The sequence below is a fragment of the Scyliorhinus torazame genome, chromosome 11 (assembly GCF_047496885.1).
Source record: "Scyliorhinus torazame isolate Kashiwa2021f chromosome 11, sScyTor2.1, whole genome shotgun sequence".
In the NCBI taxonomy this organism is placed as follows: Eukaryota; Metazoa; Chordata; class Chondrichthyes; order Carcharhiniformes; family Scyliorhinidae; genus Scyliorhinus; species Scyliorhinus torazame.
In genome coordinates this window covers 57,178,107-57,189,658 of record NC_092717.1, presented here as the reverse complement: position 1 = coordinate 57,189,658, position 11,552 = coordinate 57,178,107, and the positions used below count along the sequence as shown (strand labels likewise).

At 45.8% G+C, this 11,552-nt stretch overlaps 1 protein-coding gene across 13 annotated transcripts in view; it reads right to left on the bottom strand.

The window, feature by feature from the left end:
* Positions 1 to 10,014: 10,014 nt before the first annotated feature.
* Positions 10,015 to 11,552, bottom strand: part of LOC140385293 (cAMP-regulated phosphoprotein 21-like) — a 646,047-nt gene continuing 644,509 nt past the window's right edge. For all 13 annotated transcript variants that reach the window (XM_072467301.1, XM_072467302.1, XM_072467307.1 and 10 more), the window contains one exon: positions 10,015 to 10,793. In XM_072467301.1, the coding sequence (XP_072323402.1) occupies positions 10,539 to 10,793 (255 nt within the window). In that variant the 3' untranslated portion in view covers positions 10,015 to 10,538. The remainder of the gene's footprint in view (positions 10,794 to 11,552) is intronic.

Here is an 11,552-nt window from a genome sequence, read left to right as displayed (position 1 = left end):
GAGGGAGGTGGAGGTGGTGGTTGCTATGGAAGCGGAGAAGGCCTTTGACCGGATGGGGTGGAAGTCCTGGGACGGTTTGGGTTTGGGCAGGACTTTATTGACTGGGTTCGGTTGCTGTACCAGGCACCAGTGGTGAGTGTGCGAACGAACTGGGTGAGATTGGATTATTTTAGACTGCACCGCAGGACAAGGCAGTGATGTCCTCTCTCCCCACTGTTGTTTGCTTTGGCTATGTTGCTATTGGCGATGGCGCTGAGAGCATCAAAGGACTGGAAGAGGCTAATCCGGGGGGGTTGGAATACAGGGTCTCGTTATATGCAGACGACCTACTCCTATATATTTCTGACCAGTTAGAGGTGATGGGAGTGATTATGTGGATCTTAGGGGAATTTGGCTGGTTCTTGGGGTACAAATTGAACATGGGTAAGAGTGAGGTATTTGTGATCCAGGCGAGGGGGCAGGAGAGGAGACTGGGGGAGTTGCCGTTTAAAGTGGTGGGAGGGTGTTTTCGCTAATTGGGAATTCAGGTGGCACGGGTATGGGAACAGCTACAGAAATTAAATCTGGCCCGGCTAGTTGAGCAAATGAAGGAGGACCTCTGGAGGTGGCACATGCTCCCGCTGTCGCTGGCGGGGAGGGTACAGACCATAAAAATGACGGTTCTCCCGAGATTTTTGTTTGTTTTCCAGTGCCTCCCTATTTTCATACCAAAGTCCTTTTTTAAGTGGATGAGTAGGGAGATCTCTGTGTTTGTGTGGGCGGGTAAAACTCTGCGAATAAAGAAAGTGCGGTTGGAGAGGAGCCGGCGGGGTGGGTGCTGGCACTGCCGAACTTTAGGAACTATTACTGGGCAGCAAATATAGCCATGATCAGGAGGTGGGTTTCGGAGGTGGCAGAGAGCAGCGATTGAGAGGCTGGGGGATCTGTTTATTGATGGGACTTTTCCCTGTTTGGAGGATCTGGAAGAGGAGTTTGAATTGCCGGGTGGGAATGGGTTTCAGCATCTGCAGGTGGGGGATTTTGTGCGAAGGCAGGTTTTGACCTTTCCGCTTCTACCGCCACAGGGGATACAGGACAAGGTAGTCTCTAGAACGGGAGTGGGGAGGGGAAGGTATCGGAAATCTATAACGAACTTATGGTGTGGGAGGAAACCCAGATAGATGTGCTAAAGCGTAAATGGGAAGAGGAGTTGGGAAAGGAGTTAGAGGCGGGTCTGTGGGTGGATGCTCTGAGCAGAGTCAACACGTCCTCATCATGTGCCAGGCTGAGCCTAATACAATTCAAGGTGGTTCACCGGGCACGCATGACGATGGCCCGGATGAACAGGTATTTTGGGGTCGAGGACAGGTGTGTGAGGTGTGCAGGAGAGCCCGCAAATCATGTCCACATGTCTTGGGCATGTCCGAAGCTCAGGTGATTCTGGCAGGAATTTGCGGATGTCATGTCCACGGTGCTTAAAACGATGGTGGGCGGCGTGTCCAGAGGTGGCAATTTTTGGAGTGTCGGAAGACCCAGGAAACCAGGGGGCGAGAGGCCGACGTTTTGGCCTTTGCCTCCTTGGTAGCCCGGAGACAAATCTTATTAGCGTGGAGGGACTCGAAGCCCCCAAAATCAGGGGTAGCAACATGGCTGGGTTTCTCAGGCTTGAGAAAATTAAGTTCATCCTGAGTGGATCAATGTTAGGGTTCATTCGGAGGTGGCAGCCGTTTATTGACTTCTTCGGGGAAAACTAAACTGTTAGCAGATTCAATAAGAGTGGGGTAGGGGGAGTTAGGCTAGTTTAGTTTAGTTTAGGCGGGTACAGTAAGGAGAGATGGAGGGGGTTAGTACGCACTGAATTATGTTTACATTTGTATTTGTATCTTTTGTTGTTATAAAACAATAAATGTCTTAATAAAATGTTTGTTAAAAGAAATGGGTGGAGGGATGGCACAGCAAAAAATAGAAAAGGAGTAATGATAGGCGAGGATTCAATGGACAGGAAATTGGACAAGCATTTCTGCAAATGTTGATGAGAGTTCTGCACAATGTGCTGCATCTTAAGTGTCAGGATAGAATACATCTAAAACAGACTGAGACACGGGGGACGGGATTCTCCTCCGACGCAGGAACTGTAAATCTCGATTGGGCGGAGAATCGCGTGAGCCAAAAATCGTGGCCGGCGCCAGGCGCCCAATAGAATGCCATGTTCCCATGCCTCGATTGTGGCATGAATGTAATCTACTCCGCACGTTCAAAAATTGGCACTGGTATATCATTAACGGGCCCGACCCAGTATTCTCCGGGGCTCCCGCGATGCACCAACTTCATCTGGAGAAATTACCGATGGCGGATTTCACTTGTGGTTTTAAAAATCGGGAAACGGGCACCGTGGCTGCTGAGGGAGAGAAGACAGGAGGCAGGTCATGTTCCTGGAGGCGCTACCATTGGTGCCAGTCCTGCCGCTGGCCTGGCTGACTAGGGGAACGGGGAGCATCTGCCAGGGCCAGGAGTAGCGGGGGGGGGGTGACCAGGGATGGGCCGTGGGTCCAGGGCGACACCCCCAGGATCGGGGTGTCCAGGTATGGACTGCCACTGCTGTAGCCTGCAAAGCAGCCATTTTGCTGCACATCCACTGACCACCCACCGTGGCCCATGGGTGTGCAGAGTGACACCGGCCTAATGGGTGTCCCCACCCCACTACCCTCGCACTCACCTCCCCTTTCATCCCACCAACCTCGCCACAACCATGCGCCACCCACCAGCAGGGCATCATGCGGCCCACCCAAGGGGGACCCCCCCATAGTAGTCCCTCCAGGAGGGCGACGGATGGGGGCCACGGAGCTAACCACCGGCATGGGTAGGACCAGCCACCAGTACCCCTGTCAGCAGGGCCGGGTGCTGGTCACTGACAGGGCCAGGGGTGCGGTGCAGAGGGCCACGGCTGGATGTGGTTGCGGGCATGGGGGAAGGATTGGAAGGGGGGCATGTGGGAGCAGGGGCTGCAATGCACGCTGGGGTCACCGTGTGTTCAATTGGACCTGGTTGGGCACGGGGGTATGCACCATGATAATATATCTGCCTTTCACCCTCTGCAGACAATGGACTTTGGAATCCAACCAGGAATGGTGGCCTTCATCCTGGCTGGCTGGAAAATGCAATGAAGCTGTACAAACTAGAGCTGCTCAGGGAGAACTCTGCAGCGGCAGAGCCTGCCCTAGAGGAACAGGAGGCAGCTGGTGAGGATGGAGAGCCAGTCACCCAACAGACTGAGGGGTAGGTGCGAAAGAGATGCCGCATTTCAGACAGGGGTGACCTTCCTGCTATTAGGGGGTCTCTGATGAGGGTCTCTGAAGAGTCTCTGATGAGGGTCTCCGCTGGGGGTCTCTGATGGGGCTCTGCGATGAGGGGGCTCTGACTGGGGTGTCTCTCATGGGGTCTCTGATGGGGGAATCTTATGGGTTGGTTGGGGTCTCAGTGGGGGGGGGGGTTGGGTCACCCTCATACACGCATGCTGTGAAATGAAATGAAATGAACTGAATCATGAACGGCTGCAGTCCATGTGGCTGCAAGGATAAGATATTGGCTAAGGGACAGAAAGCCGAGAGGAATGGCAATAGGTGATTTTTCATACTGGAGGAAAGTGGACTCATTGGTGGGGATCAGGATATGTTTCCTTATTGATGTATTTTAATGACTTGGACTTGGATGTGCCGGCATCATTTCAAACCCTGGAGATGACACAAAGCTTGGAACAAAACGGAATGCTGTAAGAGATTTCAGGGGCGCGATTCTTCAACCCTCCACCGGGTCGGAGAATCGCCGGGGGCTGGCGTGAATCCCGCCCCCGCCGTGTCCCGAATTCTCTGCCACCAGAGATTCGGCGGGGACGGGAATCGCGCCGGTCGGTGGGCCTACCCCCGGCGATTCTCCGGCCCGCGATAGGCCGAAGTCCCGCCGTTGTCAACCCTTGCCTGCCGGCGTGGATTAAACCTCCTTTTGAACGGTGGGACAAGGCGGCGTGGGCCGGCTCTGGGGTCCTGGGGGGGGCGATCTGGCCCCGGGGGATACCACCACGGTGGCCTGGCCCGCGATCGGGGCCCACCGATCTGCGGGCGGGCCTGTGCCATGGGGGCACTCTTTTTCTTTTGCCTTCGCCATGGTCTTCACTATCGCGTAGGCGGAAGAGACTCCCTTCCCTGCGCATGCGTGGGGATGCCATGAGCGGCCGCTGACGCTCCCACGCATGCGTTGCCTGGCGAAGACCTTTCGGCACCGGCTGGCGTGGCGCCAATGGCTCCGCACCTTTGGGGCGGCCCGACGCTGGAGTGGTTCACGCCACTCCATTACGCCGGAACCCCCCACCCCGCCGGGTAGGGGAGAATCCCGCCCCAGGAGTGCATAGGCTGCTGAAATGTGCAGGCATAGCAGATGGAATTTACCACAGGGAAGCATTTTGGTTGGCAGAATGAGAAAAAACAATAGAAAATAAATGGTACAGAATGCTGTTTAAAAGACACACAGGAATCTTGACTTTGTGAATACAGGCGTAAAGCACAAAACCAGGACAGTTTTGCTGAACCTTTATAAAACATTTATGAGGCCTTAGGTGGAGCAGTGTTTTCAATTCTAGACACAGAATTTTAGAAAGAATTGTAGGGCAGCACGGTAGCATGTGGTTAGCACAATTGTTTCACAGCTTCAGGGTCTCGGGTTCGATTCCCGGCTTGGGTCACTGTCTGTGCGGAGCCTGCACATCCTCCCCGTGTGTGCGTGGGTTTCCTCCGATTTCCTCCCACAGTCCAAAGATGTGCAGGTTCGGCACCACCTGAAAAGATGGTAGAAGCAGATTCAATAGAAAGTTTCGAAAGAAAATTGGATAGTTGGATAGCTATTTTTAAAGATCCAGAACAGGCCTCCTTCTGTGCTGTATCTATGATTTTGATTATAAAATAAAGGCACATTGGGCCAGAGTGAACCTCCTTTCTTTGGTCATCGAGTAGATGAGTTTGAATGTATGGAATAGAATCTAGACGCTAGTTACTGTGGAAGCTACAATTCACCACAATCGTTACAACAGGAGAGAAGAGGGAGAGGGAATGAACAAAACCCAGTAGAAAATCAAATTTCCTGTTAAATAATTGAGTCATTGAGACCTTTACCAAATTAAGTATTTACAGAATGCTGTTTATTGAAGCTGTACTAATGACTGTGTAAGTCATAACATACAAGTCTTCCCATTCGCCAATACTTTCAAATAAAAAAGGCTCATTGTAAAAAAAAAAAACAAAATGAAGAGTACATTCCACTATCCATCTAGAAATACATTTGTTGGTGACGAAGTTATTGAATGTTTTATCACCAAATAAAATGAATAATTATTTAGATTTACAGATACCTTTATTCTTAGTGATATAGTATGACAAGACATGTACATTGTAAATCTGTGTTCAACATCCAAGGGAACATTCCAAAGTGGTGGAAAAGAATTTCAGCACCATAATCTCTTCAGGAAAATGGGAGCGGACAATTTGGGGCAGAAATCTCAGATAAAATGTAAAAAACCAGCTTGGTGTGAGTGTCAAATAAAATGTTCAAATCTCACTGACTCAGAAATGCTTTTAATAAGGCTAGGAATGTGACTGCGCTCAGAATAAGAAATTTAAGGCCACAAGATGCCAAAAAGGTTCATGGAGAACAAGATTAAGACCTCAGCGTGGGTGCTGGGTGTCTGACAGAATGATTGATCTTCCATGAACCTCTACATGAGCAATTGATAACCTTCAAATTTTCTATATATGAGTGATGAGAAGGCTGTGATGACCAGTAAATTAATCTTAATCAAACTATGTCAGAGTACAAATAAAGGAAGATTATTTAATGTCTGAATTGATGGCTGCGAAGTTGTTGTCTTAATAACAAAGAAATAATCTTCTCAATTTGCTGTTATATATATTTAGAATGGATGAATGGATGCCATGATTTACAATTAAAGAATAGGATCCATGTTAAACAGTGATTCTTCTCTCTAGAACCAAATCACCTGAGAGTAACTGCTAGATACAGCTGCCGTGTAAGGACAGGAAAGGTACTTTGCGAGAAGAGCTGCAGAAAGTATTTATGAGATCTGAGATTGTGAGCATTCAGTGCTGGTCTACTAAAAGAGATGCTATAAAAGATACAAAATGAATAACTTGAAGGGTCTTGAAAAATCGGAGATCGAATTATGTTACACAGGTCACTAGGATATCATCCCATCTCAATTGCAATAACAGGTCATATTAGACATTTAAAGTTGTGTAGCATGAAGCCATTAATCTGCCATTGGAGTTCGGGCAACCTGACAATGGATTTAGTCTAAGGCACCTTTTGGTGGATAATTATGCAGCTATTTCTATTTCAACAATTACTGCAAAGACACGCTACTACCCCAAGTGTCAATTTTCTTAACATAGAATCCCTACAATGCAGAAGGAGGCCATTTGGCCCTTTCAGTCTGCACTGACACTTCAAATGAACACTCTACCCATCCCCCCCCGCCCCACTCTATAACCCTGTAAACCTGCACATCCCTGGACACGAAGGGGCAATTTAGCATGTCCAATCCACCTAACCCCACATCTTTGGACTGAGAGAGGAAACCGGAGCACCCGATGGAAACCCACGCAGACACAGGAAGAAAGCACAAACTCCAGACAGTGACCCAAGCCGGGAATTGAACCCGAGTCCCTGATGCTGTGAGGCAGCCTGTGACATGCTGGTGCAGAAACAGCAGCTTGTGGGTTTCCAGCTTCATTGGAAGGGTCCCTTTTGGGAGGATGCCATTCACTCAAGATGCCCAATTGCTCAGATTATTTATCATGGCAACAGATATAGAAAGATGTTGAGGTAGTCAAATATGTCAGCCAATGCTGATTGAACAGCATCAATGTTGACAATTCTGGCATTTAGGCCAGGAAAGATTTCTGAAACAAATCTCTCTAATGGCCGTCGATCAATATAAGCATCAATATAAGCTTTGAGCACTACCTGACTTGCTGGTGGACTTTCTTTTCTGTCTCACGTCAGCAGCATTGAATAGTAAGTAACTTGTGACTGCAACATTAAATGATCTCCTTGATAGCAATTTAAACACGAAAATGGCGAATGTGAATCTATCAATTCACATTGAGACTCATCAAGTGCAATCTATGAAACAAAGTCTGGTGTCTGGGAGAAGCTCTCGGCAGAGGTATTAGTTGGATTGATATTAAGGGTTTATAGGTTGGTGTTACGATGATGCCATAAAAAGCAGCAATTCTGGTGTCAGCCAAAAATGAAGCATGAGAGAAAGAACAGTAAGGATCAAAAAGGGTGCAATGAATTAAGTACAGGGTCATTGATCTAGCCTAAATAAGTGATTGCTTTATAATTTGCAAGTTATTTGATCCCTGTGATTCCCTCTACATGTTGTTTTCATTCATTCTCTGCTGCAAGATCTTAAGGCTCAACATTGCTTGTGTGTGCTTCAAGCCAATCTGTCAAGTATCATATTTTGATGTTGAGTTGCTCACAACGTGCTCTTTCAAATGATGCATGCAATCTTGGAATCCATGATTCCACAAACTAGCGTTTGGCTACATATAAAACTGAGTACCACTTCAGTAAACAATAAAAAGCTCCAGTGCCAGTAAAATATTAATGCATACACATACTCAGTATCAAACGGAGACCATGACTAAAGTAGCAGAAAGTCGGTGAACAATGGAAAACAAAAGGTGCGATTCACCAGAAAAATGTCAAAGTCCGGTTTTGGATGCATTTGGCGTGATGTTTTGCGGCGGCTGCAATGCCGAGATTGAGACGGCTATCCAACGGCACTGAGTCATTTCTTTTGGGCTCCCCATTGAGACAATGGGAGGCTGAGCTCGCCGGCTGGACTGGCTCCTCATTAATTGGGGCGCCATTTTCAAAGGCTGTCCAATCTCTTCCCCCCCCTCCCCCCCTTTCCAGACCCACCATTTTCAGGACCCTCCATCCTTCGTAACCCCCAACCTTTCTGTGGCCCCTTCAAAACCCCCATGGACATGGCACCAGAGGCCCCGATCCTTGTCAGTGCTAATCTAGTACCTGGGCACTTTGACACTGCCAGCATGGCACCCTGGCAGTGCCAGTCAGGCACCCTGATAATGCCAGGTTGGTACTGCCAAGGTGGCACTGACAGGGTGCTTAGTGACACTGTCACAATGCCTGGTTGCCAGGGGGAGTGCCAGGGTACAACCCTGCCCTGTCACCAGACACCCAGGAGGCTCTAATGTCCTCCAAGACCACCAAGCTGCCATCATGCCTGGTCCACGCTTATGGAAACCAGTGCCAATTGGCATCCGGTTTGAGGCCTCACATGCATGGCCTTTAACTCCTGGGTGCTGTGTGAATGTGGCGTCGGGATATTTAAATGAGCCTAATGACTCATTTAAATATCATTCTCTGGACCACGGTCAATGAGGGCGTGATCCAGATTGCGACGGGCGCAGGTCACAGGTGATCTGGTGACTTGCGATCTGCCTGCCGCCAAGTCCGATTTGGGGCTCTCCCGGGATTCACCCGTCGCACCCGCCCCGTACGGTAGCTGAATTGTGCTCAAGATCTGCATTTCCACACAAATTCAGCATATATATACCTCATTATTTAATAATCATTATTACATCATTATTTGCAAATTATTATGCTGAATTTTATCCCTGATTTGTGCTGTTAGCTATTAAGAGTTCATGTAACACTGGGAGTAAAGGGATGTTCTAAAGTTCAAACTTTTGTTCCTGATCACTATTCAGTGATCACTCGTGGAAAGTACACACTTGGGATTTGGGCAAATGTGTCCTTTTGGGCTTGATCATTTGTCTATTGCGTATAAATGGATCATGAATGTAGGGTGGGCCAGGTCTCCCAGACACGGCCGGTGAATCCTGCGTCCCAGGAGAATCTCTTAATGAATTGGGATGCTTTCTCACCAATTTTTTCCTTGCTTCCTCCCCAACACAAAAAAATACCCAAAATATAAGAGGGTTTAAAAGCAGCTGTTAACTGTGATTTTTCCATGCATATAAACATAAGGGTGGGGCAATTAAATTATGCATTTTACTTGGATTGCAAAATTCCTCGTAGCAAATGTTGAAATTAAATTGCATTTGTTACTTTCCCTTGGAGATGAGGTTTGAAAAGCCTGAAGAGATCTGTCCAATGAGCAGACTGTGATTAACATGGATTCAGCCTTTGCAGTTCAATCTGTCACAAAAGCACCCCGACATGGAGACCAGCTGGTGGGAACCTATTGAAAAATTGCAATTTTCACCGATCTCTTACTGATGTCTCAGAAACAAAAACAAAATATTAAATATGCTATCCAGCTGCAGCTCAAAATAACATAATTCAAGATTTACAATGAGGGAATCAATTGCATCACTTAGAACAATTAGGAAAGTGTTAAGTATTTGCCCACAAGCGGATGTGCCCTTGGATGGATCACAGCATAACTTTCCGATACAATTAGAAATTCAGAGAGCATTTGCAACAATTTTTAACATAAAGAATCTCTATTCTTAATGAAAATGTTAAATCACATCACACAAGTTGCATTAACATTATTAATATTAATATAATTATGTTCCAAGATATTTACCCATTATATAAAAAAATACCAATCTACTTAATGCAACATCCATGTTAATATTCTTCCGATTTTGTTTGTGTGGGGTTCATCAAATTTAGCTTGGATGTAGTAACACATCTTAGTGGTGGAGAAAATCAGTGTTTGATCAAGCTTGCATCTATTTATTTTGATTTTAATTGGCTTATAACTGGAAGCATAGGGCATGTAATTTTGCTGCACAGTTATAGCGATGTAAACAGATTTGCAGTTTCAGTCTCTGAGTTCAGTGGCAGCTGAAAATTCAGTACAAACATGAGTTAGCAGTTGCTTTGTGAACTGCGCTCAGAAATACTAAAACTGGCACCCAACAAATTAAAACATCGAGAAAAGAGACAATTCACATGGTAGAAACATGACCTTTACCCACGAGGTCAAATAGTTTTATTGTGATTAAACACTACAATACAGTATATATCCATAAAAAACTCTAGTGTATATAAATTATTCCTTCCATACAGCAATTCTTTCCATTTCAGCTTTGGTACAATGTGTATTTTATTATAATAATAATTGTAATACTTTTCAGCTTCACAAACTCAACACAAAGTACAAAACTAATCAGTATTGGGGTATTACAATCTACACAGTGGTGCTCAGTGGTAGGGAGAGGTCTGACCTCAGAGAATCCATGTCACTCAGCTAAGCTACAAAGGCATACCTAGCAGGGACATAACTAAAATGCACCAGAAACCAGCAAACATTTCTTAGAATTTAATTTTAATTTTAAACAGAATACCAGCATTGATCAACTGAGAACATGACACTCTTATTTCCTCAACTGACGTTCCATCCTTTTTATTTTTATGAAGGCCATAGTCACTATGTCCAAAAATACATTTTGATATCATTTTATTCACACAGAGCCACAGTGTCAGTATTTGACCTGCCAACCAGCGCTGCTAATGTTTGTACAGTTTGTTCTGCAGTTAGCAGGGATCACTGGTACATTATTGGTAGGGCAGTGGGGTGCTACCAACCTTAGGTTGTTTTGTGGAGAAGGAGGTATAACATTACAATAGACAGGCATTCCAGTGGCTGGAAGTGTTCCTTGACCTGACTGGTTGGGTAGCATGATAGCTTGTGGGTAAGATTGAGGCATCCCTTGAGAACCCTGGGTCATTGGCACCTAACAATAAAACAATTAAATTGATCAGAACAGAGTCCTTGCATTTAATATTAATGTACAATCCACTTATACTCGTGTAATAAAGTTTTTGATTGTAAATGGATCCAGGATTAACAATTAATAACACTAGTTTTGTTAATCTGATATTTCCCGAAGGAGAACGCTGGCATTCTTACTTGCCGAGTCTAAAACTGTATCATTACCTCACGATGCAGGGGAATAAAACATGAGCTGTTGCCACTTCTATTTCAAAGACATTCATTTAGCGCTTTTCGGCATAAGTTGAAGTTAAGCTTCATTCTCATTAAATGTATTCATTAATTTGCTGTTAAAAGCCCCTGAATCATTAATTTTCTTGCTCTTTGCAAGAAGTCAGAGGATAGGCATCACAGTATAGAAGTCTGGCTGTTGCTGTAGCAGCTTCAACAATACAGAAATGATAAAATGGAGGCAGGCAATTACATCAACATATTTTTCAGCTTCATATAATGCTTGATAATGACATGTTCCTGGTACATTTTTACTTTTGTGTGACAGAAAATACATTTTTGGCTATATTTCATGTGATTTCTAAACAGCTAGATTTGAAATGCTCTCTTTGATAAGTGTCAAAATGGAAGTCAGGGGGTAATTAATCTGCTAATAATGAGACAATGCCTCGTGACTGATACTCAATTAAGATGAAGCATTTATCACTAGAATAAGCCAAAATATCAACGCACACTGTTTGACTGATGGAACTGAGGTGTTAAGTGCCAG